Genomic DNA, 27,322 nt, shown 5'->3' on the forward strand with positions numbered 1-27,322 from the left:
CTTAAAATTGATGACATCTTAAAATCAAAGAAATACAAAAATAATTCAGTTATATTACACTAAGTCTTAACAACCCAGGATTTTGCTACTGCGTCCAATGTAGATGTTGCTTTTTGGACTACACAGTGCAGCGCCTATATTCTTCTGAAATTCACTAGCCCCAACCAGACAGCATTAGTAAGATATAGCTACTGTCTTTAAAAAAAAAACAATGCATTTTCTTCACCTGAGAAAAGCCAAAGAAGATTTGGGGGGGGGGGGGTTGGTTTTTTTCGTGTCAGGAGCAACTTGAGAAACTGCAAGTCGCTTCTGGAGTGAGATAATTGGCTGTCTGCAAGGACGTTGCCCAGGGGATGCCCAGATGTTTTTGATGTTTTACCATCTTTGTGGGAGGCTTCTCTCATGTCCCCGCATGGAGCTGGAGCTGATAAGAGGGAGCTCATCCGTGCTCTCCCCGGGTGGGATTTGAACCTGGCAGCTTGCAGATCAGCAGCCCAACCTTCAAGTCACAAGGCTTTAACCCACTACTCCACTGGGGGCTCCTTAAAGAAGGTGGTGGTGATGGAGGAAGGAAATAGAAGCCTATCAAAATATTACTTAATAAGACAAGATCCATACTATATCCACAGTTCCATTGTTGTGTCCCCAGTATGGAAGTCTCAAATGAAGCATTGGCTTTAGGGGATGGAGGCTGAAGGCTGAAGAGGCCATGGTGACACAATGGGGTAAACCCTGTGCTGCTGAACAGCTGACCTAAAGGCTGGCTGAACTACTGACCTGAAGATTGGCAGTTTGAATCCACAAGATGGGGTGAGCTCCCATCTGTCAGCCCTATTTCCTTCCAATCTAGCAATTTGAAAACATGTAAATGTGAGTAGATAAATAGGGGCCGCTTCAATGGGAAAAGGCAAAGAGATGCCCCAAGCAATCTTGCCGGCCACATGACCAGGAGGTGACAATGCAGGCTTCTTGGCTTGAAAATGGAGAAAAGCGCCTCTCAGAGCCAGAGATGAGCACCGCCTCCAGAAGCCGGAAATGAAAGGAGAAGCCTTGCCTTTGTTTGTGTTTGTGTGTCTCATGTGATTGTAAAGGCATTGAATGTTGCCTATGTATGTAAATGTTTTAACTTGTTCTGAGTCCCCAAGGGGAAGAGGGCAGAATATAAATAAAGTGTATTATTATTATTATTATTATTATTATTATTATTATTATTATTATTATTATTACCAAACATACTTTGCCCTAAGCACAGTAAAGCAGAAAATATTTGGTGGCATTCCCATGCTTCTTTACCTAGAGATCGATTTGCTTCCAAGCAAGTGGGTGAAGGTAAAGGCAGAGAGGGCTGAGCTTTGAACTATGTGCTCAAACACATCTTGAAGAAACAGCCCTCCCTCTTAGAATTTAATGTCGTGTAAGGGGGCTGGTTCATTGCACTGGGGGCTGTCTTTCCCTTTCTCTGAGGCTGAGAGAGTGTGACTTTCCCAAGCTCAGTTTCCATAGGTGAGTGGAAATTCGAGTGGTCCCCAGAGTCCTAGTCCATCACTAAAATCGCTAATAATAATGATAATAATAATAATAATAATAATAATAATAATAATAATAATAATAATACATCACACAGTCCTAGACACTTGGGAAGTATTCAACTTGTGATTTTGTGATACGAAATCCAGCATATCTATCTTGTTTGCTGTGTCATACAATAAAATAATAACTTTATTTTTGTACCCCGCCTCCATCTCCCCAAAGGAATCCGGGGCAGCTAACATGGGGCAAAGCCCAGATAATTACAATATAACAAAATAAAATACATACATAACACACATCATCAGCAGGTAAAAATACATCAAGAGAAAAACACAATTATACACAGTAATATAGTAAATACTAAAATAATAACAATAGCATAATAAAACATAATTTAAAATCAGAACAGGAATTAATGAGAACGAACTGGGCCAAGGTGCGAGGAGTGTATATTGTAAACCCAATGGGTGAGGAAGATGGATAAAGTGCTGCATTTAATGGAAGACTTGGGGTGGGATAGACAATGAAATTATTTCCAACTAATGGAACAGAATAAAGTGCATCGGATATAGTGATTGTGCTACCCATGCACACCTTAAAGTAAACACAGGTGAACATGTGGCCATTTTGGGTTCTCTTCATCCCATTTCACTCAGCCCTATGAGTGCCATTCAGGCCCATTTCTCAGGTTGCTCACCAAATTCCTGTGTAAAGGAATCCAAGTGCGGACCCTGCAATCTGGGAACGAGTTGAAAGGCAAGCAAAAAGTGGATAGGAAGAAAGACCAACTTCCATGGCACCAAGAAGAATTGCAAGGGCTGCTGAAATAAAAGATAGAAAATGCATCTCAATATCCTCAGATTCTTCATTTTGTTTTTGTTTTTTGGGACTTCTCCAAGTAAACAGAAAACTTTCATAAATTGTTGCGACTTTCCTTTGTTAATATTAATAAACAAAGTTATACAACTTGGAAACACCCAGCAAAAGGCAAAATTACATTTATATATTTCTTTTAAATAAATCTTAAAATCATAATTATGTTTCTGTTCTGATGGAGGGAGGTCTGCATGTGCAAGGTCAGGAGGAATCCCAGAATCAGAGGCCATGATCTGAGATTTCAATGCAGTTCTACATCAGGGGACTTCATTGTCTCTCACATACTATTTTTTTCCTTCTGGTAAGGTGGGCATAGAGCTGTGGAGACACCTTAAAGAGAGATGGGCAATAACTTAGGGGCAAACATTTCTCCCTTGCAATCTTCCAGGGGCTTCAGAGACTGCCAAATGTCCCCCACACCAATAAATACTAGAAGTGGACAGAAATCCATATCTGACTTTGAAAAATTGGTATTATAATGTTGGATAATGCAGGGCATTCGTGTAGCGTATTGAAAAAATGACCCGTCCCTCCTAGAGGCTTATAGAAGAGCAATTCACCATCACTACCCATGGGAAAATGTCTTATAAAACATAGTGAAGTCTGGATAGATTGTGGGGTCACAAAAACAACCTGAAGGCTACATGTGGCTTTAGGGTTGCACTTGACTACCTCTGACTTCCATGGCATAGCACCACAGAGTCTTGTTTCTTACATGTAAAGCAGTAGCTCTACATTTAGGAGCCAGTGTAGTATAATGGTTTGAATGTTGGTCTAAGGAACTCATTGTGAGCACTTTCCCCCATTTCTACACAATTTAATGTCATTTAAAAGACAGAGTCCCATGGAGCTCATCAAATGACAAGAGTATTTTTGCTGCCATTTGCCCATGAGACTCTGTCTTTAAAATGTGTAGAAATTGAATTTTTGGAGTTGGGAGCAATAAACTCCAGAGCTCCGCATTTTCAGAGAAATAAATAAATGAGCTTATTTTTAAGTGAGATGGGAATTATAAGATTTATCTGTTTTAGATTGTTTTAATTATGTGAAAGTATGGGTGTCCTTGTAGGCCTTGATGTCCCTTGATGTTCCTTTTGTCACCATGGGATGAGGTCCTACAAATTTAGAAGGCTAGGTTCAAATCCCTGCTCTTAATGAAAACCAAATAGGCAAGTCTCATTCTCTGAGCCTCAGAGGAAGGCAATGGCACCCCACCCATCCCAAACAAAACTTAGGACAAAATATTCATAAGTCAGAGCCAGCTTGAAGGCACACAATTACAACAAGAAAGATTAATTATTGGGGTTGCGGCAAAAACGAATTCAAGGCAGAGATGTTCTATATCTTAGGGAAGTCATCCTCCAATTTCAGACCCCAAGAATCAAAGGAAGAGGGTTTTGGAAGCTATCTCATTTATCTTTTGCACCCAGAGAGCACCATAGGGAGATAGGTTTAACTCCACCCCTCACAAACCTTACTGTAGGTGAAATACCAATACCACTCCATGCCTGCTAGAACCACTCAATCTCCCTAATACAGTGGTTCTCAACCTGTGGGTCGCCAGGTATTTTGGTCTACAACTCCTAGAAATCCCAGCCAGTTTACCAGCTGTTAGGATTTCTGGGAGTTGAAGGCTAAAACATCTGGGGACCCACAGGTTGAGAACCATTGCCCTAATGCGTGCTTTTTTCTATGGGGAAAAGGAAAATTTCAAAAAGCAGAGAGAGAGAGAGAGAGAGAGAGAGAGAGAGAGAGAGAGAGAGAGAGAGAGAGAGAGAGAGAGAGAGAGAGAGAGAGCTACATTTGCTCTGCTTTAACCCTTTGTGCCAATTACCCTGTGAACATGGGGCTCACTCAGTATCTGAATTGATCTGTGCACTAGACTGAAGTTTCTGACCAAGCAATTTACCTGGAACCCATTCAGGTACATGTTGCAGTGGAAAATAGCCCTCTGAAAACATAATCATGACTTTGTTAGCTGTCGCCCCAAAGGCAAAAGCTAGTGACCACCGGTTGCTGAATGCCCCTGCAAAATTCAAAGGTCTGAGAAAAACAAGAAAAAAATCAGACTTAGTAGAAAGGGAATTTTGAGTGAGCAATAGGAAGATATTTTTTCTCATGGTACATACTGTTTGATAGTAAAACATGAGGAAAGAAAAGGCACTTCGAATCCTAAGCTAGAGAGCTCTTTTGGTGCATATGACCAATCTACAAATCCCCGAACTGCATTGAACACTTGGCAGATAAGGCAGAATCATAATGCATAAGCGTGCAATGTCATTTCCACCATATTGAGATGCACAGCATCCCATTTACACTCCAGTAATAATTCTAATTCTTAGATATCACTGCAGAGAAGAAGAATAAAAAGGTAGAATGAAATAACTCTTCCACAACATCTAAGAAACAAAAGAAAATTTAAAATATATAGATGTCTCTGGGCTGATCCAACAAAAGAGCTCCTCTTGTCCTTCTCTCCTAGGACCATAGTTGATGTGTTGGATCATGGCATCTGTCCTAGGAGACACCTCTACTATTGCCTCACATGTATTATCACTCTAGTTTATTCCAGAATTGGGATTTACATCTATCAGAATACCCAAAGGCTTTCCCAATATGTTTTTGGGAACTGAGTTTTGCTTCCTCCCCCCCCCCCCGCTCTCTCCTCTTCCTCCTCCTGGATTAGGATCTGTTTCAATAAAAAAATTTAGCCAAGGGTAGTGTACTCATGAGTTCTCTTCCAGTCAAAAGCCTAGTGTTAGAAAACAAGGATTGAAGAAATATGGGCTACAGCAAGGTTCAAGACTCACATCACAATCCCACACCTCCTGTTGAGAAGAGGCCATTTTTCATCTACTGGACTTCTCCTGTCTCTTCTTTCCAGGCAGGAGAGTACAATAATTATGACAACCTGGAAGGCGCAGAGAAAAGCAATGAATGCCAACCCATCAAGCAATATCCCTCTCAGCTATGACAAGCTACCTATCAAATCAGACTACTTACTGATGGGATAAGTGAATAATGTAGGAATTGTTCCAGCTGTATGGAATTGTTGCAGGTCTCATTTACTGACTGCCTGTTCAGGAAACATGAACACATATAGACATACTTATCTGAGAGCTGTAGGAAGGTTTCCAGGTCCCCAAAGGTATCCTCAGAATAGAACCCCGTGTCTCAGGTCACACCATTTCTGACTGAAATGTCTGGGAAATGGCTCATGAAATAAATTAATAAAAGCATCCAGCACATACTGTATATTACAATTTTTTAAAAAACATAGCTATAGCAGTTTCCCTGAACCCATCAATTCAGTAGAAAGTGGCAAATCAGCAGTTGAGGACCTGTTCGGCATGGTGACAGTTACAAGTGTTTATTTGTAGGGCTGGAAACAAAGCTGCAGCCAGTGAAAATGAAGCCCTTACTTTTAACTAATCTCTTCACCCGCAAGTTAAGAAGTGGGCTCTCCATGCATACACAAGTGTACAGGCCATCAATAAACCTTTCTAAGTTTGTAACCTGAAGCTGCCTGCCCTGTTTATTCTGATTCAGTATCAGTTCAGTGAAGCAATTTGTCTCCTAGACCCCTTCCACACAGCTGTATAAAATCCACATTGAACTGGATTATATGGAAGTGTGGACTCAGATAACCCAGTTTAAAGCAGATATTGTGGATTATCTGCCTTGATATTCTGGATTATATGGCTGTGTGGAAGGGCCCCTACCCTTCTAAAAGAAGGTTGATTCCTAATAGAGAGCTCCCCAAAGAGGACTAACATCCTGGCAACTCTAATTCCCAACAAGTACAATATGGGGACCTTGGGATTATAGTTGATCATAAATTGAACCTGAACCAGCAGTGGGGTGCTGCAGCAAATTAGTGAATGCTATTTTAGCCTGCATTCGTAGAAGTATAGTTTTCCAAATAAAAGGAAGTAATATTATACTCCACAGGGTAAACAAACTGGCATGCCTCCTCTTCCAAGACCATGGCAGAATGGTTTGCCTCGGGGGACCACAATGGCAATGCCCCATTTCTCCTCCACTCCCTTTCAGAGATATTTGTAATTTTTCTACTTTCACAAAGGTGTACACCCCAACCCCTGACATATAACTATACTTTTCACAGTCTTTGAATCTGTGGAGATATATGGCAGTGTGGACTCAGATATTCCAGTTCAGAGCAGATATTGTGGGTTATTCTGCCTTGATATTCTGGGTTACATGGCTGTGTGGAAGGGCCCTAGGTCTCCACATTTGCTGGGATTAGGGGTACAAGACCACAGTGAAAGTGGATTTTTTTTAAAAAAAAATAAGGACTTTTTTTGTAACCAGGGGAGAGAGATTTTCTAGAAATCTCTAGGTCCTCTTGTGTGACTTCTGATGGAAGTTGACCACAGAGTTGCACTTGGTAATCTAGAAATTCCTAGAGACTTAATTAATCATATCTACAAATGATGAAATCTGGAAAAAATTAAAGCCACAAATGTAGAGGGTAAATCCATCACTAACTTGCTGCAAAATACAACAGGGAGTTAAAAGGAAGTCATGCTAGCAAAATGTTAATCTTATTGACAGTGTTCAGAGAGGTACCTGGCATAATGGTGTTCACCCAGGATTAGATTCAATATTCTCTCTACCAGTAAGCGGCTTATATTTCACTTGACCCTTGAATAATATGAAATGATTAACACATGCTGCTGTGTGTGAATAATAACCAAATACATCAAAGGCAATACAGCTTCAGGCATTTCCTGGCTAAGCCAAGACGTGGATTTGGGAGTGGATAGGCAGTAGAAAAGTTGGTGAATTCATAATAGGTAAAGGTAAAGGTTTTCCCAACATTAAGTCTAGTTGTGTCCAACTCTGGGGGTTAGTGCTCATCTCCATTTCTAAGCTGAAGAGCCAGCATTGTCCATAGACACCTACAAGGTCATGTGGCTGACATGACTGCATGGAGTGCTGTTACCTTCCCACTGGAGCGGTACCTATTGATCTACTCACAGTTGCATGTTTTCGAACTGCTAGGTTGGCAGAAGCTGGGGCTAACAGTGAAAGCTCACCCTGCTCCCAGATTCGAACTGCTGACCTTTCAGACAGCAAGTTCAGCAGCTCAGCAGTTTAACCCGCTGTGCAATTGGTGTCTCCATAGTACTCTTTCTTTATCTGTGGTAACACAATGATGGATATAAAGTTGGCAGGATTCTGCCCGAGTCATTAGTGCTTAGAAGAAGGACAAGGCCCATTCCCATCCTTATGAGGTTGGAAGTCAAAGTCTTAGAGTTAAACTACATGTTATATTAAATACACGGTTTTTCTTTTTTAAAAAAACGATAAAGTAAGCAGGCAGATCTCTGATCAATATGCATGTTTAATACACATACCCGTGTGTGTGTGTGTGTGTACATTTGTGCATGCAGGATTTTTACAGCAGACACACAGCACCATCAAGTATTCTCATCAAACCAAAGCACTTCTCAAAACAATATCCAAACATACCTTTGCCAAAGTAAAAGGATGGAGAAGGAGGCATTTGTTCAGTAGGATTAACAATGTAGGGAACTAGTTCCTCAACTAGTTCCTTCTCTCCCTCCTGCAGCCCCTCTAACTTTGTTGTGGGAGAGAAGTGCCCTACTATCACCACCTAACCTTTGTAAATAGAGCATTTACAAATACTTTGTATTTTGTAGTTCAACACTGGATTAGGAAGACCATGGTTACACCACCCTTAATTCCATATCATGCTATTGATTCAGTTAAAGGAGCTAGCTGAAATCCAGAATTGGCTAGTATAATGCACCTCCCCAATGAAAGTCTCACATGCATCACAGCTTCACCGCTTAAACCTACCATGTCTCATGGAAGGGCATCATAGTCATGCTGAGAATGTCACCGTCAGTTAGATGGATGGTATTCTAGAAGCACAGCAAGGTGAAAAGAAATACCTGAGACATCTCGTCTTTATGTCTCGCCATGAGTTTCATCATACATTTTTGTCTTTTACCTTTGACCATTCAGGATAGCAAAGGCAAATGTGTGGCATTTCTCAGCTTCCACAGAGCAAAGCATGAACAGAAAGCAAACATTTGGTTAATTATTCACTTCAGGTATAGACACGTAAATGCAGTATCCTGCAACACATTGAATGGGGATTTCCTGGTTATTTTCAGATGGGATTGCAATAAAGAACTATTATCAATGAGTGATAATGCAAATGAAATAAGAGGGCAAGGTTAAGGGCATAGCTTCACCAGATGTAAATTTGCATTTTCTGAGTTTGCAAACATCAAGAATGTATGGCTATTTGCAGAAAGCCCATCCTTGCTATTTTTAGAACCTTCAAATGAGTGAAGTCAGTTTATTTATACACCGCAAGTTACAACATAATCTACTTACAATGGCACATTGGATAAAGAAAGAGGAGCCTTGGTCTTTCCATTGTATACCTCAGTGGTTCTCAACCTGTGGGTCTCCAGGTGTTTTGGCCTACAACTCCCAGAAATCTCAGCCAGTTCACCAGCTCTTAGGATTTCTGGAGTTGAAGGTCAAAACCTCTGGGGACCCACAGGTTAAGAACCATTGGCTAGCAAGGGAGTTGAACTGCAACTCCCAGTTGTATCCAATTTAGTCAATGGTGAAGAATGCTGGGAAATGGAGTTTAACAATGCTTGGAGGAGACTGGCCCTACCAATTGCTGTTGCTTTTTATTGCAATAATTAAGAAATGGCTGTGGAAAAGATGTCTAATTAGACATCTTTCTCTTAAAGCACACACAGTCACTTCCATTTCTTGGCATCTCATTTGGCATCTTTGGGTTCTATCCTGAGGCTAAGACAAAGGATACAATGGCTTCATTTCCTGTAGAGAAGCTGAAAAACGTAGGCTACATTCCTGTGCTATGCTGGAGGGAGTAGGTTAGTTTTGTTTATGCAGGACAGACTTTTTGGCTTGTACAGCTTTGTTCTTCCAAAGGAAGAAGTGACTGTGGAGTTTCACAGTAACAGCCAAAGGAGTTGCCATGGCTGTCTGAGGAAATCACCTCCCGAGACTGATTCCAGGCAGTGTAAGGGGAAGCCAAATAAGCCAATTATGTGGCAGCAAGAATTACACAAAATTAGAAGCCATGTAATACGTTTATTCATAAAAGCCTTTTATAAAAAGAGACCATGAGACGGATTTATTTAACCGATTTCAAAGGTCAAAATCAAGACCATTTTGTTGCCTTGTGTCAGAAAATGTACACTGAATATACAGGAAGATTTGCTTTATAAGTAATCTGTTTCAAGCCTTCCTTGGTCAGTCCTTTTTGCCTATCTGTAGATACCCTTTACACATACTTCAAAATAGATTACTACTAGATACCTCCATCTAGAGGCATAACATCAAATTACAAATTACAGTAGAGTCTCACTTATTCAACATAAACGGGCCGGCAGAATGTTGGATAAGTGAATATGTTGGATAATAAGGAGGCATTAAGTAAAAGCCTATTAAACATCAAATTAGGTTATGATTTTACAAATGAAGCACCAAAACATCATGTTTAACAACAAATTTGGCAGAAAAAGTAGTTCAATATGCAGTAATGATATGTAGTAATTACTGTATTTATGAATTTAGCACCAAAATATCACAATATATTGAAAATATTGACTACAAAAATGCGTTGGATAATCCAGAACGTTGGATAAGCGAGTGTTGGATAAGTGAGACTCTACTGTAGTTGTGCTAGAACATGGAAATGGATGTATATCTAGGTCTCCAGTGTGACCCTATGGTCAATTCCCTCCAGGAATGGTGGTGGACCTAGAGATTTCTAGAGAGAAAACATCACTCAGGATTTCTAGGTCCTCTAATGTGATTTCATGGTCAGTTCTAGAGCAGGAGTCCTCAAATATTTGAAGCTGAGGGCCATTTCACGGTCCCCTTAAGCTGTTGGGGAGTGGGATATAGTTTGAAAAAAGCATGAATTCCTATGCACATTGCACATATCTTATTCGTAGTGCAAAAATCAATGAAAGAAAAATACAATATTTCAAATGAAGAACAATAACCAATATTTCAATAGGAAGTGTGGGCCTGCTTTTCACTGATGAGATAATCAAGTTAATTGGGAATGTTGTTGTGTGTGCCTTGAAGTCATTTCAGAGTTAGGGTGACCCCAAATCTAAAGTTTAGGGCAGGGCCGAATAAATGACCGCGGAGGGCCACATCCAGCCCACCGACCTTAGTTTAGGGACCCCTGTTCTAGAGCCATGCAGGAAAATTTAGAAATTCCTAAAGAGATGTTCACACTTTCGCAGGGGTCTGGGCCCCTAACCCTAGTGAAGGGGGAAGGATGATTTTACTCATTAGGCATGTGCAAAAACGTTAAGTTAGATCAGTTTTGTATGATCCGTACTTATGACATGATATCCAATGTGATATTCGATGCGCACACATGGTACGCACCAAAAATTAAGAAATCAAAACTTACACCATACTTTTTGTTTTAGTTTTGTAAATCTCGGAAGGCTCCCAAAGTTCTTAGTACTCATGTCAAAGTCTAGAAATTTGAGTAAAAAACAAACAAACTCTGCCCTCGATTTATACATGAGATCAATTTATACATGAATATATATGGTAGTCTTTACTCTGCATTAAAAAGAACACAGTGTGTAAGCAAGTTCTGGCAGGACAACTTTAATTATTTTCTTACACTTCCCAGCATTAGACAAATAATATCAAAACTTGTTCTACTTGGATCTTTCAGTAAGAGAGTGAAAAAGGTGCAGCAGCATGGACAGTTTATCAGTAGATTACAACCCATTTCAGAAGCATCTGCCATTTTGTACTGAAAAACTGAGACCAATCATCTGACAATATATTTGAGCTCAAGTCACTGTTCAGAAAAAAACAATATTCAAACTTGATGTTTTCTGGAAGGCTTTCCATTTTTGTTAAACAATACAATGAAATTATTTGGTTTCACACTTGGGATATTATTTTGGAATACTGGTTTGCCTTTCCATGTTGGAAGTGACTGTATGCTAGATCAAAAGTGGGGAAAAGCAGTGAGGACTTGTAAAGTCAAACAGAAGGGATGCAGAGAAGAGACAAAGTCTCAAAGTGTTAAAGGTAAAGATAAAGGCTTCCCCTGACGTTAAGTCTAGTTGTGTCCAACGTTGAGGGTTGGTGCTCATCTCCATTTCTAAACCGAAGAGCCGGCGTTGTTTGTAGACACTGCATGGAGAGCTGTTACCTTCCTGCCGGAGCAGTACCTATTGATCTACACCCTATATTTACTCAAGTCTAATGCACCATCAAAACGAATGCGCACCTCCATTTTCAACACCCTGAAAACCAACAAAAAAAATGCTGACAAATGTAATGCACAGCAGCAAAAACTGTACTCTTTGTTATATCATCATCAATCTTTATTACAGTCCAAAGACCCAATCTGCTCAGCGGAAAAAGTGCACAGCAAATTCATAAACCGATAAGATCACTTAAAAACAGGGTGTGTTTTTGCATATGAAAAAGGGTAAAAACACTGCAAATATATATATAAGGTTCAACCTGATTCTAATACAGGAAGTTGTCTAATTCTAGCTATCTCAGAGAGAAACTTGGCAATAGCCAAGGTCACATGGGGAAATTGTCACCTAAAACTTTTTTACTTGGAATTGGGCAGCTCTACTGAGTACGTTGCCCAATAGTGGGTTTTTATAATATCTAGCTGAGTCTACTTGTAAAAACTGCAGGGCAATAAGATGTGATACATACATTCAACATCATGGTTATTACATGGGCAAATTCTTGCATTGTATGGGACTCCCACAAATTTGCCTTGAAGTATTTCAGAAGGAAACACATTACAGCTGCCATTACAGCTTCTGCCTGCTTAGAAATCCTTCTTTAAAAACAAAAGTGTTTGATTACCAGAGCTTCCACCAATGGAAAAGAAAAACTTGGGGTGCATCTATGCCACAGAATGAATCCACTTTAACTACCTTGGTTCAATGCTATGAAATCATGAAGGCTGTAGTTTCAATATTTGCCTTTTGGATGTGTAAACCACCCCGAGTCCTTTCGAGGAGAGAGGATGGGTTAAAATTGTATATTATTATTATTGTTATTATTATTATATTAGTTTCACAATGTCTTGAGCCTTCTCTGTCATAAAATGCTGATGCCGCACCAAATTGCAAATCCCAGAATCGCATAGCATTGAGGCTGTTAAATTAGAGATGACGTCTCTCAAATAGAAGCTCCAGGACGCTGCTTGCTCTTTTGCTTTGGCTTAGCACTAAGATTACTGTATTACATGAATCTACTGCACACCCTAATTTTAGCAAGATAAGTTAGCAAAAAAGGTGAGCATTAGATTTGAGTAAATAGGGTATACAACTCAAAAGAGTGCTTTCCGAGCTTATGTCTCGAAACTGATAGTTGGAAAAATAGGAGGCAGAATGTTATACTGTTTTGAGTATCCATTACCCAGAACTCCAAAATCCAAAAATATTCCTAAATTGCTTCCATGAGTGACAGAGTGACACTTTTGCTTTTTAATGGCGGAAAAGTTACAAACTTTGTTTCATTAACATAATTATTTATTTATTTAATTATTTATTTAATTTATATACCGCTCTTCTCCCCCAGGGGGACCCAGAGCGGTCTTACATAATGGCAAAATTAATGCCACATATTATACAAAATATAGTAAAACAAACGATCGTAAAAACACACTTAAAAACCAATATCATACCCCATTTAAAACAGTAAAACACTGTGTGGCCATTACAACAGGGCCAGTAGCATTGGGCCAAAAGTCAGAGCCAGTCTGTATTCAATTACACATTAATCCAGCGAATACATCAGATTATATCAACCGTATCTTAGGATGGGCCAAAAGCTTGGTCCCACATCCAAGTCTTCAGCTGCTTCCTAAAAGACATGAGTGAGGGGGCTCCCCTAATCTCCCTTGGCAAGGAGTTCCACAGCCGCGGAGCCACCACCGAAAAAGCCCTCTCGTTCCAGCCAAATGCACCTGTGACGGCGGCGGGACCGAGAGCAGGGCCTCACTGGAAGATCTTAATCTGCGGGGCGGCTCATAGGGAGAGATACGTTCGAAGAGGTAAGTTGGACCAGAGCCGTTTAAGGTTTTGTAGGCCAAAGCCAGCACTTTAAATTGTGCCCGGAAGCTAACAGGCAGCCAGTGGAGCTGCTTCAACAGAGGAGTTGTATGCTCCCTGTACGGCGCTCCAGTTAATAACCTGGCTGCGGAACGTTGGACTAGTTCCAGCTTCCGAACAGTCTTTGAAGGCAACCCCACGTAGAGCGCATTGCAATAGTCCAAACGAGATGTAACCAGAGCGTGGACCACCGTGGCCATGTCAGGCTTCCCAAGGTATGGGCGCAGTTGGCGCACAAGTTTGAGTTGTGCGAAGCCCCCCCTGGCCACCGCCGAAACCTGGGGTTCCAGGCTCAGCGATGAGTCCAGGAGGACACCCAAACTGTGAACCTGCGCCTTCAGGGGGAGTGCGACTCCATCCAGCACAGGCTGTAACCCTATACCCTGTTCGGCCTTACGACTGACCAGGAGGACCTCTGTCTTGTCTGGATTCAACTTCAATTTGTTCACCCTTATCCAGTCCGACACAGCAGCCAGGCACCGGTTCAGGATCTGGACGGCCTCCTTGGAAGCTGGAGAAAAGGAGTGATAGAGTTGGACATCATCTGCGTACAGATGACACCGAACTCCAAAACTCCGGATGATCTCATCCAGTGGCTTCATGTAGATGTTAAACAACAAAGGGGACAGTACTGAACCCTGTGGGACTCCACAAGACAACGGTTGTGGAGCCGAACAGCTGTCCCCTATCAACACCTTCTGGGTATTGTATATTGTATATACACAGGCATAAGTTATGAGCATGTTTGGGGGCCAAAACTATGGATTTTAATATGCCTCATTGATAAATTGAGGGTCATTTCCCCAAAGAGGGGGAAATGCCAATGTCGCCTTGGGGGTTGCCATCATTCTCTAAAGCATTCCAAAAGGCCAAAAGCTGTACCATGGTAAAGAGCGCAGAAGAGTTTGGTGCTACTTTTAAGTTCACCTGGGATGTACTAGGATCCTGCCACTCTATTCAAAGAAGACGGTTCATTTTTTTGTTAACAGCCAAGGTATAGCACTCCCACTGATTTGTGGATAAGTTGACCCAAGTTTTGGGAATAAAAATAATAATAATCTTTGTATTCCACCGTATCTCCCCGAGGGGACTCAGGGCAGATTCCAGCACACACAACACAAAGTCAAACATTCAATGCCTAGAAACAGTGAAACACAGATAAAAATAAAGGCTTCTCCTTCTGGCTCCTAGGGGTGGTACTTATCTCTGGTTCTGGGGGGGTGGTGCTCATCTCAATTTCTAAGCCAAAGAGCCTGTGTTGTCTGTAGACACCTCCTAGGTCATGTTGCCGGCATGACTGCATGGAACTGTATTTATCTTCCTGCTGAGGCACTACCTATTGATCTACTCACATTTGCATATTTTCAAACTGCTAAGTTGGCAGAAGCTTGGGCTAACAGTGGGAGCTCACCCCGTCCTGTGAATTCGAACCATGATCAGCAAGTTCATCAGCTCAGCAATTTAATCTGTTTCACCACCATGGTTGATTTTACTAAAAATGCTAGACTTATACATGAGCATATAAGATATTAAAAATACAAAGTTACCTTCAGGCAATGTATTTTATATATGAAACAAAAATGGATTTCCACTTCTTTTCTCTTTAGACTTCCTAAGTCCAGGTGTATACATCCAGGGATGATAATGTCTAGTTCTCTTTATATAATATACTCTCCAATGAAATGGACCATTAAGTAATTCCAAAATGTCTGAATAATGGTATCTCCATGTAGAATAAAGTGATATGTTCTTAGAGAATATAACAAATTATGTTTTGTTAATGTATTAAACTGAAATATTTGAAAATTTTAGTTTAGCCCCTTAGGAAGGCCAACCCTGTTAATAGTTGAAATGCATTGAGCTTTTTAAAACAAATAAAGCAAGTGACCATCTATGAGCACATGAAGTTTTGTCTCTGGGTTTGCTTTTCTTCTCTATATCAACACAAGCCTTGTATATAATTTTACAATATATATATATAATTTTATTAGTGTTTACAGCACTAATACATGCTTTTGTAAGCCGCACCAAGTCCCTTTTGGGAGATGGTGGTGGGATATAAATGTTGTTGTTGTTGTTGTTGTTATTATTATATACACAAGATTAGTACACAGCAAACAAGATTACTATGCTGGCTGTTGTATTGGATCACATGTTGAACACTTCCCAAGTGTCTAGGACTATGTGATGTATTGGTGAATAATCCAAGTAGGGTGGCTTTTTGCAGCTGACAGATGGTAATTTTGTCAGTGCCGATTGTTTTCAAGTGCTGGCCAAGGTCTCTCGGCACTGCACCCTGTGTGCTGATCACCACTGCGACCACCTTTACTGGCTTGTGCCAGTCTTTGCAGTTCGATCTTTAAAATGCTCATATCATGTCAGCTTTTCCAGTTGCTTCTCTTCAATTCTGCTGGGATTTCAACATTGACAATCTATACCTTATTTTTTTTTTCCATGATCATGAGATCAGGAGTGTGCTCCAAAACCCTGTCAGTCTGAATTCAGAAGTTCCAGAGTAGTTTGACGTTTTCATTTTCTGTAACGTTTTCAGGCTTGAGATCCTACCAGTTCTTTGTCACAGGCAGATGGTAGTTGTGGCACAAGTTCCAATTCCACCAGCCAAAGGAGCTAAACATCTTGGGTACATGATGAGATATAAAATACTGGATACACAAGAGATGCCAATTTGGAGTAAGGCAGGTGGGTGTAAGCAAGTAGCCAGCAACTAAAATGTTGACTTTTTGTGGCACCTTGTAGCACCAAGTCCAGATTTTCCATATTACAAATTCCCCAAGCTGGAGGAAACTGTATTTCCACAAACACCTTATTAGATGGCTCTGGATTAAATGCAAAGACTGTCAGAAAAATTCTGCAGTGAATCCACTGATTGAGGATCTGATCTTGGTTTCCTGAATTTCTGCAGACTGGGATTGTTCAAAAGTGTATAGAATAGCAGCCATCTTGTCCTGGCTCTGCATGAAACCCGATAACCTAAAACAAAATTACCAGAACTTCCTTTATTACAAATTTGACACCCATCCTCTTCTCCCATTCTTTCCTTTCCTTTTAAAAATTCCAGACCAACAGACAGATCAAGGGACTATACACAGAGAGAACACATAAAAAAAACAACATGTTGTGGCTAGCCCTAGATATCCATTTCAATCCAGTTTTATCAATCTTCAAAGTTAGAATACTGCTGATGCAAAGGAGAGGATTTCTGTTTGCTCATTTGCTTATTCTCTTAAAACAAGATTTGGCCAGTGCTATAAATTGAGTTTGAAAACTCATAGAAATATTAGGTTGGGTTGCCTGTACGCCAGGGAGAAAACTGCCTGACCTAAAATCATTAAGAGAAACAACTGCCATTAAAAAACCAAGGGTGGGTTGATGGGCATATTTGCAAGGTCATTTTTGACGCTTCTCAGCTATCATACTGCTGCCATTTCCCCAGAACTAGAAACCATGTTATGACGACCAGCAATCACTTCTAGTGAGCCATTTTCTTCTGTTGTAGGATAGGTAAAGGTTTCCCCTTTATATTAAGTCTAGTCGAATCTGACTCTGGGGGGTGGTGTTCATCTCCATTTCTAAGCCGAAGACCTGGTATTGTCCACAGATGCCTCCAAGGTCATGTGGCCAGCCTGACTGCATGGAGCGCCGTTACCTTCCCGCCAAAGCAGTACCTATTGATCTACTCACATTTGCATGTTTTCAAACTGCTAGACTGGCAGAAGCTGGGGCTAACAGCAGGAGCTCCTCCTGCTTCCCGGATTCGAACTGCCGACCTTTCGGTCAGCAAATTCAGCAGTTCAGCGGTTTAACCCACTGTGCCACTGGATTATTGTAGAATAGGGGAGCACAAATAAAGCTAAAATGTTGAATTGTGCCCCTGGGATTCTTTCATTCAAGATTCAATTTTGGGAGTTTGGGGCACTCAGGGGGGCATAGGCTACACAGTATGTTTTCCTCCAATGTTTTAGGTACCCCATATCTTCATGGCTATCACTTGTACTTTATAGTGACATGAGGAGGGGCCTAACTTAGGAGGAGAGAAAACTTAAAAGAGTTGTGTCCTGAGAATTCTTTGCCACATACCATATTTTGCATTGCATTTCACTTCACCCTTGTTCTTTCTGTGGGGCATTTTTCTCAATCAGTTCATTTCTAAAACTCTATGTTCTTAGTCCAGAACAAATCAAAGTGTGACATAATAGAATGCTCAGTTGAGATTTTTTGAAGCCCTTTATACTATTCAGTCATTGAGGACAGGAAGATCTGTAGCTAGTTGAGTTCCGTACCATAAGGGACCTTACTTCTACCTGCCCACCCTCCTATTTGCCTTGACTGCTACTTTCCATTTACCTGTTCTTTTCATCTCATTGATAGTAAAGTTAGAGGTGGCTTTCCAACTTTGCTTTTCTTGATTTTGAGTATCAAGGAGGTGGCAAAAGCAAACAAGAACAGGATTTGTGTGGTAGTGGTCCAGGAACAGCATTTGAACCCAGGTATTGAACCCTGCAGCAAAAGAAGGACAAGTTGTTTTATACATGTCGAACCTGTCGTATGGAGTTGAAGCCAAAGGTTATAGATAGAAGTGGAAAGCTATTATTGATTGATTGATTGATTTACTCTATTTCTACCCCACTCTTCTCACCCTTGCAGGAGACTTAGAGCAGCATATAGAATGGCAATATTCAACGCCGCATATTCCACAACATAAAAGCAATACATCAATACAATAAACAATAAAACATATACATATCATAAAACTATTAAAACATAATTAAAACATGGTACTCTGTCCTAAGGTTGTCATTTGCATGCAACATTGTACTGATTCTATATTGCACTAGCCAAATGCCTAATTGCAAAGCCAGTTCTTCACTTTCTTTCTAAACACTAGGATGAAAGGCGTCAGTTTGATATCACTGGGGAGGGAGTTCCATAACTGAGGGCCACCACAGAGAAGGCCCTGTCTCGTCCCTATCATTCGTACTTGCGATTGGGGTGGGACCGAGAGTAGAACATCCCCTGCAAATCTTAACTCTCTAACGGGTTTATAGGGGGAGATACATTTGGACAGAACCCTTCCTTATAAATATTTTTGGGGAAACCTCTGTTAGGTTTACGGCACATCCTAGGCACTCACCATTATCACAGGTTTCAAAGCCCTTTGGCATCACAGGCCTGTCTACTCGTCCAATTAACCATGTTCCTATGACGATGCTGCGGAGCAATCTCATGAGAGAGGAGGTGAATCCCACCACCACAGAGTGGAAGAATAAGAAATAGCTGAAGTTTACGAATGCTTTCCTGAAGAAGAAAAGAGGTACCATTTAACATTTACTAAGCTTTCTGCATTAGAAAAAAAGAAAAAAAACTGTGGGTTAACTTGCTTTCTGACTAAACCAGTGGTTCTCAACCTGGGGTCCCCAGATGTTTTTGGCCTTCAACTCCCAGAAATCCTAACAACTGGTAAACTGGCTGGGATTTTTGGGAATTGTAGGCCAAAAACATCTGGGGACCCCAGGTTGAAGACCACTGGGCTAAACCAAACATAGTTGAAGTATGAAGAATACTTCAGGGAACTAGGATTTGGAAATTCTTTTTTAATATGTATTTTTCAAAATATTCATTTTTCTTATTATTCTTGGAGGTAACCTTAGAGGTGAAGGAAAATTTTGATTTCGCTGTGGAGTCTTGATTCCAATTCTATGGTTGTATTATTCTGAGCCTTAGAATTGCAGTAGACCTGTGGTTCCCAGCCTGTGGTTCGTGGACCACCAGTGGTCCCCAAGAACTAAAATATGGTCCGCGGCCTCACCATTGCTACACTGTTGCAACAAAAGCGACTGGTCTCACAAAACCATCTTATAGTGTCGAGGCAATAGGGATGTCAGGAGGGGAGAGGCTGACTACCCACAAACAGTGTGACAAGCCTCCTGACTATTACACTCACACACCCATGCTGAACAAATCTTGGACAGAAAGTGACAGGATGGTGGGCATTATAAGATGAAGTCGGCTTGAAGAAGTATAATAATCAGTAGTTGGAGCTTGCACACAGATCTTGTCACACATAAATATATCTCCCCACAAGCTTTCTTGATTTCACTTACCCAGTTTGAGAGGATGCTATTTTGCTATTGTTAAAATTCTGATGGCTGATTTACTGCAAATGACTAGATCCCAAAATATCTGTTGCCCACTCCAGCCTTAGGCCCTATCTACACTAACTAATGCAATTTTAAATAAGTATTGTAGAAATTAGTCAAGCTCTGCAGATAAGAAATCCTGGAACCAATTTGAGGCCCAGATGATGATCACACAAAAGACATAGCACTGATGCACATTAAGGGCTTTCTTTGGTGGAAGTTGATTTGGCCACTGGAATTTGAAGCTATCTTTGAATGATCAATGTAGATGAGAAATACTGTGCTTTATTTTTCATATGTGTTTTGTATTTCTTTTCCCCCAAATTGGGACTCCTAATGGCTTCCAACCATTAAACCAAGTATACTTCAATTGCATAATGTATAGCAATTAAACAATTAAAAAGGAAAATCAATTTTTAAAAACCCATAAAACAAATGTTCATCACATTATACTAGGACTGTTTCCCCTAAAGATCAGTTCTCAATAGCCTGTCAGTACAAAATGGCTTTTACTTTCCTAAGGAAATATAGCAAGGAAAGATGATGTTAGTTTAACTTCTCTAGGGAAAGAGTGCCACAACCTGGGAGCAACCACTGAGAAGGCCCCCTTCTACCAAAAGTACCTGTGAAAGTGGTGGGAAGGATAAATTCCTCCATGGATCTCAGATATGAGTAGCTTCATGTGAAATAATACAATCCTTCAAATAACCTGGATCTGAACCATGTACTGCATTATAAGTCATAACCAGCACTTTAAAATTGTGCCCAGACACAGGCCAGTAGTCATTGAAACTGTTGCAATATGGGAACTGCCCACTCCCTGTAACCAACCTCTATTGACAATCTTGCTTTAGTTGTTTGGCCCAGCTAAACTTTATATGTTTTAAACTCTTTGATATTTATACTGACAGGTCTAACAGCCACGAGCTGTTTTAACTATGCTTAACTATGTTTGCTTTATCCTTACTTTATTGTCTTTTGTTTTTGATTTACAGCCTTTTGTTTGATATTATGTATATTATAATAATAACAATACCTTTTATTTATATTCCACCCTTCTCCCCTAGAGGACTCAGAGCGGATTACAACATAGGCAAACATTCAATGCCTTTATAATCATATACAATGAGACACACAAACACAAACAAAGGCAGAGGCTTCTCCTTTCATTTCCAACTTCTGGAGGCGGTGCTCATCTCTGGCTCTGGGAGGTGATTTTGCTCTCCATTTTCAAGCCAAAGAGCCTGCATTGCTGCCTCCTCGTTGTGTGGCTAGCAAGATTGCTTGGAGGGTCTGTTGCCTTTTCCCACTGAAGCGGTACCTATTTATCTACTCACATTTACATGTTTTCGAACTGCTAAGTCGGCAGGAACTGGAGCTGACAGATGGGAGCTCACCATGTCTTGTGGATTCAATCTGTAAACCTTCAGATCAGCAGTTCAGCCAACCTTCAGGTCAGCTGTACAGGAGCACAAGGGTTTAATCAATTGCGCCACCGCAGCTCCTTTTGTTTTTGTGTTGTGAGCCACTGATAATGATGATGATGATGATGATAATGATTGTGTGTGGGGCATCGGAAAGCTGTCATCTATGTTGTAAGCCGCTCCAAGTCTCCAAGGGGAGATGGGACAGGATAGAAATAAATTTGACTTTCTGAGCACTTTTCAAAGGTAGTCCCATACAGGGACCATTATAGTAATCCAACTGGCCTGTAATTAAGGTGAGGTCACTGTGGCAATATCTCAAGGAATGGCTTTCACACAATCCTTAACTATCCAAATGTACTCCTGGCCCCTCTTAAACCAGCCTGTGTCTTAAAGGGGACTGTAACCCCAGGTGGCACATACCAAATCCCTATTTCCTGCCCTGTTTTTAAATATACTTGATTGCATTTGCCTGCACGTGTATTGAATCCCCAGCAATACTTCGAACAAAAGAGAAGATAAACAAAAACCTTTGTAAAGGTTTGTACTGTACAGGTTTTCTGCAGCTAGACTTTGCTACTTTCTTTGATGAAATATGTTTAACAGGAGGGTAAAAGCAAACAAAGAAAAGACAAGCAGGCACCTTAGCATGTTTGAGGGGAAACAGTGCCAGGGGAAGGGATTGGGAGAGATAAAGTTTTCCTCAGTATCTTTCAACAATGGGTGGCGTGCACTGGAACTGAATCACAGGAAGGCTCTTGGTTCCTGACACTAACCTGTTATCAAGTGCCAAAGGTCTTTGCTTGTCTTTTGGTAAAAGCTTCGGCTGAAGGAAAAAAATGCCAGCCAAAAAAACTTGCAGCTTCTTGATAATCATAACAATAGCAAGAGAAAGGCTGGAAGACAAAAGAGCAAAAAGGCACAACCAAGTAAACAAACCACAAGGACAATGGATCGGTGTTGATGAAGACTAATGGAGACTAAGAATGAAAAATGGATGGTCTGCATTTAGCAATGCCAAATTCTTACTCCAGGACTTAAGGCCTGAACGAATGGCTCCTGTAGCAGCTGACTTGGTGCAACATCCATTTTCAACCGTTTTTTCAAAAGTTAAGATCAAAGGGGAGAATATACCCACAAGGTAGAGATTTGGCTAAAGTTTCCCATGACACTCTCATTTTCCAAAATAGAAAAGCAAAAGTGTTGCTTTTGGCACCTTCTTTTTCACAATGGGAAGTTTGGCCATCAGAATAGGAAGAGAAGAAAAGGATGGGAAAACACAGTCATCTTCCCATTTGTTTCTGAATATATACATTCCTTCTTTGGATCTTGGCCTACAGGTTTACTTTGTAGCCAATAAAAACAACAAAAAATGTTTTATGGCATGAATTAGTAGAATCAGTAGAAGTGGTCTAAGGCCTTTCCCCACATTTTCTGCTTTGAACTGGAATATATGGCAGTGTGGACTCAGACAACCCAGTTCAAAGCAAATGTTGTGGGATTTTCTGCCTTGATATTCTGGGTTATATGGCTGTGTGGAAGGGCCCACAGTGTGTGAGCATTTATTCCATAATAAGAATGGGTTCCTATCTGGTAGGAAGATGAAACTGATGACATTTAGGATTCTTTGCAATTATTTGGGTTTTAATAAATGCACTCCTTTTTAAAGTGGTGCAAGACTTTGTGGATTCTAGTAAAAATGACTAACACACCTAGTATTCCAGATGCTTACTTAATAGAATCTCCATCATTTAATATATTATTCAATGGATCGGCAATTACAAGCCATACATTTTTCAAAGTCAGTGTTACAGGAGAGACAACCAAGGGTCTCCAACTCACACTGACCGGAAATTACATTCTGCACCGCCAGACTATCCTGCTGACAATTGCAGAGATGATCACATTGGGTCTGTTCTAAAAGGCAGGAAGAGCAAAGCGGTTATTATGGCTGCTAGCACTTACATCACAGTTCCCCACTTGTCAAGAAGTTCCTTCCACCGACCATGTATCATGGGCAAAATCGCAATATACATGATAACCATACCAAACACCACCATCACTAGTTGCATGATTACAAATCCTAGTAGAGAAAATACAAGTTGTCAACAAAATGGAGAAAATGATAAACAAATGTATACATCACACCATATGCTTGAAGCACAGATGTTGACTTACCCCATATCATAAATGCAATTTGCCAAGAGATAAATTTTCCTGATGAAACCTGTTAGAGCAAACAAACAAAAGGACAGTTCATTGATGCATGTATCCCACTTTTAAAAGAAAAATAAAAGGTAAATAATTTATAGGAAGAAACGTACTGGTATATTTTGTAAAGCAGGAAGGCAGAATCTGAATAACAGTAAATAGAATGTCTGTACACTTCATTTCAGAAAAGCTATTTTCCAGAGATTATAGTCTTGAAACAAAGCTCTGATTGGATACTCAGAATATGTCAGTATCACTTTAATTTTGTTGACATCTTAATTGTCACCACATAAAATCATAAGTTTTGGAACATTTCAGCCAGGAAGTATGTATAATTGTGCATTCTTAGGGACATCATTTCAAATGGGAAAGATGTTAGGTGCTATTGGTGAGAGGAAATTCAGATCAAAATTCACAAAAGCTCAATTCATCAGTATGTGGCTGTGGCTACCACAGCGGGTTAAACTGCCAAACTACTGAAAATCTGGAAGGTCGGCAGTTCAAGCCACAGGCTGGGGTGAGCTCCTGCCATCAGCCCTAGCTTCTGCGTACCTAGCAGTTCGAAAACAGCAATGTAAGTAGATAAATAGGTACCGCTTTGGAAGGGAGGTAAAAGGCGCCCCTGAAAAACATGCCAGCTAATTTGATCAGGAATGGCGTCCATGGACATCAGCCTCCTCAGCGTGGAAAATGAAATAACAGCATCTTCCCATGGCCGGGTTGAGGATAGCCTCCAGATGGTGGAGATGAAAAAGCGGGAAGGCTTGCCTCTGTCTATCTATGTATTGTCTGTCTGTGTTATTAATTGTGGTAGCACTGAATGTTTGCCTTGTATGTACTTTGTATTCTGCTTTGAGTACCCCTGGGGAGATAGAGCAGAATATAAAAAAGTATATTATTATTATTATTGACACAACTATGTTGTATGACACAGCAAACAAGATAGATATGCTGGATTTCGTATTATTTATTTATTTATTTATTATTCAAAATTACATTGGAAAGAGAAAGCAAGGCATGTTATGTTTCTATTTTTTGTTCTATAATGGCATAAAATACACATATTCTGGGGTTTTCCAGGCTGTATGGCCATGTTCCAGAAGTATTCCCTCCTGACGTTTCGCCCACATCTATGTCAGGCATCCTCAGAGGTTGTGAGATATATTGGAAAAACTAAGCAAGGGAGGTTTATATATCTGTAGAAGGTCCAGGGTGGGAGAAAGGACTCTTGTCTCTTGTGAGTGTGGTAATCGAGTTGTTGTGAGTTTTCCGGGCTATACGGCCATATCATACTGCCTGGGAAACTCAGAACAACCCAGTGATTCCGGCCATGAAAGCCTTTGACAACACAATGTTGTAATTAATCACCTTGATTAGCATTAATGGCCTTGCCAGCTTCAAGGCCTGGCTTCTTCCTGCATGGGGGAATCCTTTGTTCAGAGGTGTTAGCTTGCCCCTGATTGATTCATGACTGGAATTCCTCTGTTTTCAGAGTGTTGCTCTTTATTTCCTGTTCTGGTTTTGGAGTTTTTTTATACTGGTAGCCAGATTTTGTTCATTTTCATGGTTTCCTCCTTTCTGTTAAAATTGTCCACATGCTTGTGGATTTCAATGGCTTCTCTGTGTAGTCTGACATGAGAGTTAGAGTTGTTGGTCCAATTTGCATCATGAACCCAGGTAATGCAAAATATTTTTCCTAGTATCTTAAAACAGAAAATTACTTGCTCCATATTCTTAGTTAATAGAATATCACACACAAATATGTTTCTTTATTGTTTATGCCAATCCCTATATCCATGGATGATTTTCTTAGCATCAAAGTCCTCTGCACTCTCAAAAAGCAGAAGTATTGATGGTACTGAAAAGCCAGCTATCAACACAGTGCAAACAAAACTCCCAAGTTTGCCAGATCACTAGAGGAAAATCCTTGAGGATATTTTTTAAACTCACCACACTGTGAGAAGGCGACACCTTAAAATCATCGGACAGAAAAAGAATCTTCTTGCCTGCACGGAGCAGTCTTATTTGTGTTCTAGAAAAGAAAACAGTAAAACATTATTTTTAAAACTAGCTAATTGAAACATATGAAAGCTACCACACTTTTCATAGTCACCTTCTTACTTTCAGTACGCATGAAAGGTACTGTGGAGAGGGATGTATGAGAGCTAACATCGGCAATCAAATACTGAAAACATTATGAAGCCTTGACAAAGAGAAGTGTTCACTCAAAACACTTAATGGTCTTTTCAATTAAAAAAAAAACATTTTCCAAAAGCTTTGTAAGGCTCAAACACAGAAAAGCCCACCAGATCCCTATTTCACTTGCATTGATACTAGAAAACCTTGTAATCCGCTATACTTTGGGAGCTATTAATGGCAATGGTAGAAGGGTTCAATTCCATCTGAAGACCAGGGGAAAATCATAAACCATTTCAGTTCTTGGAAAAGCTGTTTTTGAGGTTACATTTCCCAACAGGGCTATGCTTGCTGAGAGATGGTAGGATACAGCAAACATCTTGAATTGCAATGTTGCATAAAATGCATAGTTCAGTCGAGTGAGCAGAGTGAGAGGTTTCTTCTTTGGCTGTTTCCAGACATTTGTTGAATCACCAAAGTTTGTTGAAATTTATTTTGAGGACCCATATGCCAAAGGCATCCATTCAAAATCATCCCATGTTTCCTGAGTGCTGCTTCCATCTACACCTAGATTAAAAATTTCAGCTTTTCAGAGAGCAGCCCATCAGTTGACAGAGGTATAATGCCCTTATCAGTAATCTTACGGCTTCCTTTTAAAAAGCGGTATGGAGTTTGGCATGATAGGCCTCAGGCAGGTAGGCCTCTTGTAGTTCAGTAGACACATAGTATAACTTTCAGGGTTGTGCATTCAGAGTAAACCTTGACCCGTTTTGTGTTCTGGCTTTTGGTGGGGGCTCTGATCCGTTTTTTTGGCTGACTCCCTAAATTGGGAGGGCAGATATGTTTTCGGTTTGGGGCACTAAAATATCAGTTTTCTATTGGACCATTATGGGGGAGGGGAGTCTTCACACCCAGGTTCCTCTTCCCAGTGAGCAATTTAAGGAGGCTTCTTATCTGCAGTTTCTACTCAAGAGGAGACATTTGGCTGCAGGCACTAGCAGGCACATTCACTTTCCAGGCCTGCACACAACGCCACACACACTTTCCCCTTGGAAAGGGAGTGCATGTGTGGTGTGGTGTGCAGGCCCAGAAAACCTGTGCGCCTGCAGCCGAGGGCCTCTTACTCTAGAGTAAGAGGCGCTCAGCTGCAGGAACTGGCAGGCATGCACACTTTCTGGGCCTTCACACCACACCTAACACACATTTTCTTTCCAAGGCAAGGAGGCAAGTTCTGGGAGGCACTTGGCTGCAGGTGAAAGCAGGACTGCAGCCAAGATCAGCTCCAGCTTGCTTTCGGGTCAAGCTGATTTTTGTGCGGGGAGGGGGCTTCCCATTTCGTGCTCCCAAAGAACTGAAAGAAACAAAAGAAACTGGGTTGCTATGAATGATTCTGACCATAAAAGACTTCAACAACACAACGAAAAAACCAGTAGAAACGAATTCTGCGCACAACTCTGATTACTTTTCTGTGGGCACCATTTTATCTCCACTTTGGAAAATCAGGCTTTTCAGTAGCATAGCTATAATTTGATTTAAAAACCCCAGAAAACCCTAAAATAGATTGGTATGTGTGAGACTCATATGCTCTAGCATAGCGGGCACTGCAACTGCATGTGTTTCTGTTTTGTCCAGGCAACTGCCAACAGTATGCTCTCCTCCGTGCCCCAGTTTCTGCCCTGCTTTCACCTGATCATACCCCCCCCCCCCCCACATACACTGCTACTGCCCTGTGTCATCTTTAATAGAGACAGACAAGCCTCGCCACATGTACGCAGTTCTCTCTGTTTCACAAAGCTTGCCATCTCTATGAAAATTG

At 40.7% G+C, this 27,322-nt stretch overlaps 2 protein-coding genes across 2 annotated transcripts in view; both read right to left on the reverse strand.

Annotated features, from left to right (window-relative positions):
* LOC100567621 (stimulated by retinoic acid gene 6 protein-like) overlaps positions 1-10,932 on the reverse strand; it is a 31,978-nt gene extending 21,046 nt beyond the window's left edge. Inside the window, exons 1-5 of the mRNA XM_008122245.3 lie at positions 8,254-10,932; positions 5,410-5,482; positions 5,217-5,317; positions 4,316-4,449; positions 2,228-2,351 (exon numbers count right to left, since the gene is read on the reverse strand). Of these exons, the coding sequence (XP_008120452.2) occupies positions 2,228-2,351; positions 4,316-4,449; positions 5,217-5,317; positions 5,410-5,482; positions 8,254-8,282 (461 nt within the window). The 5' untranslated portion in view covers positions 8,283-10,932. The remainder of the gene's footprint in view (positions 1-2,227; positions 2,352-4,315; positions 4,450-5,216; positions 5,318-5,409; positions 5,483-8,253) is intronic.
* Positions 10,933-11,069: 137 nt separating this feature from the next.
* Positions 11,070-27,322, reverse strand: part of LOC103281184 (signaling receptor and transporter of retinol STRA6) — a gene marked incomplete at its 5' end in the record, with an annotated part of 63,575 nt that continues 47,322 nt past the window's right edge. Inside the window, 7 exon segments of the mRNA XM_008122246.3 lie at positions 11,070-16,568; positions 17,943-18,095; positions 18,730-18,893; positions 21,936-22,055; positions 23,125-23,242; positions 23,338-23,386; positions 25,321-25,402. Coding sequence (XP_008120453.3) covers positions 16,420-16,568; positions 17,943-18,095; positions 18,730-18,893; positions 21,936-22,055; positions 23,125-23,242; positions 23,338-23,386; positions 25,321-25,402 — 835 coding nt within the window. The 3' untranslated portion in view covers positions 11,070-16,419.

The sequence above is a fragment of the Anolis carolinensis genome, chromosome 2 (genome assembly GCF_035594765.1).
Source record: "Anolis carolinensis isolate JA03-04 chromosome 2, rAnoCar3.1.pri, whole genome shotgun sequence".
NCBI classification, from domain to species: Eukaryota; Metazoa; Chordata; class Lepidosauria; order Squamata; family Dactyloidae; genus Anolis; species Anolis carolinensis.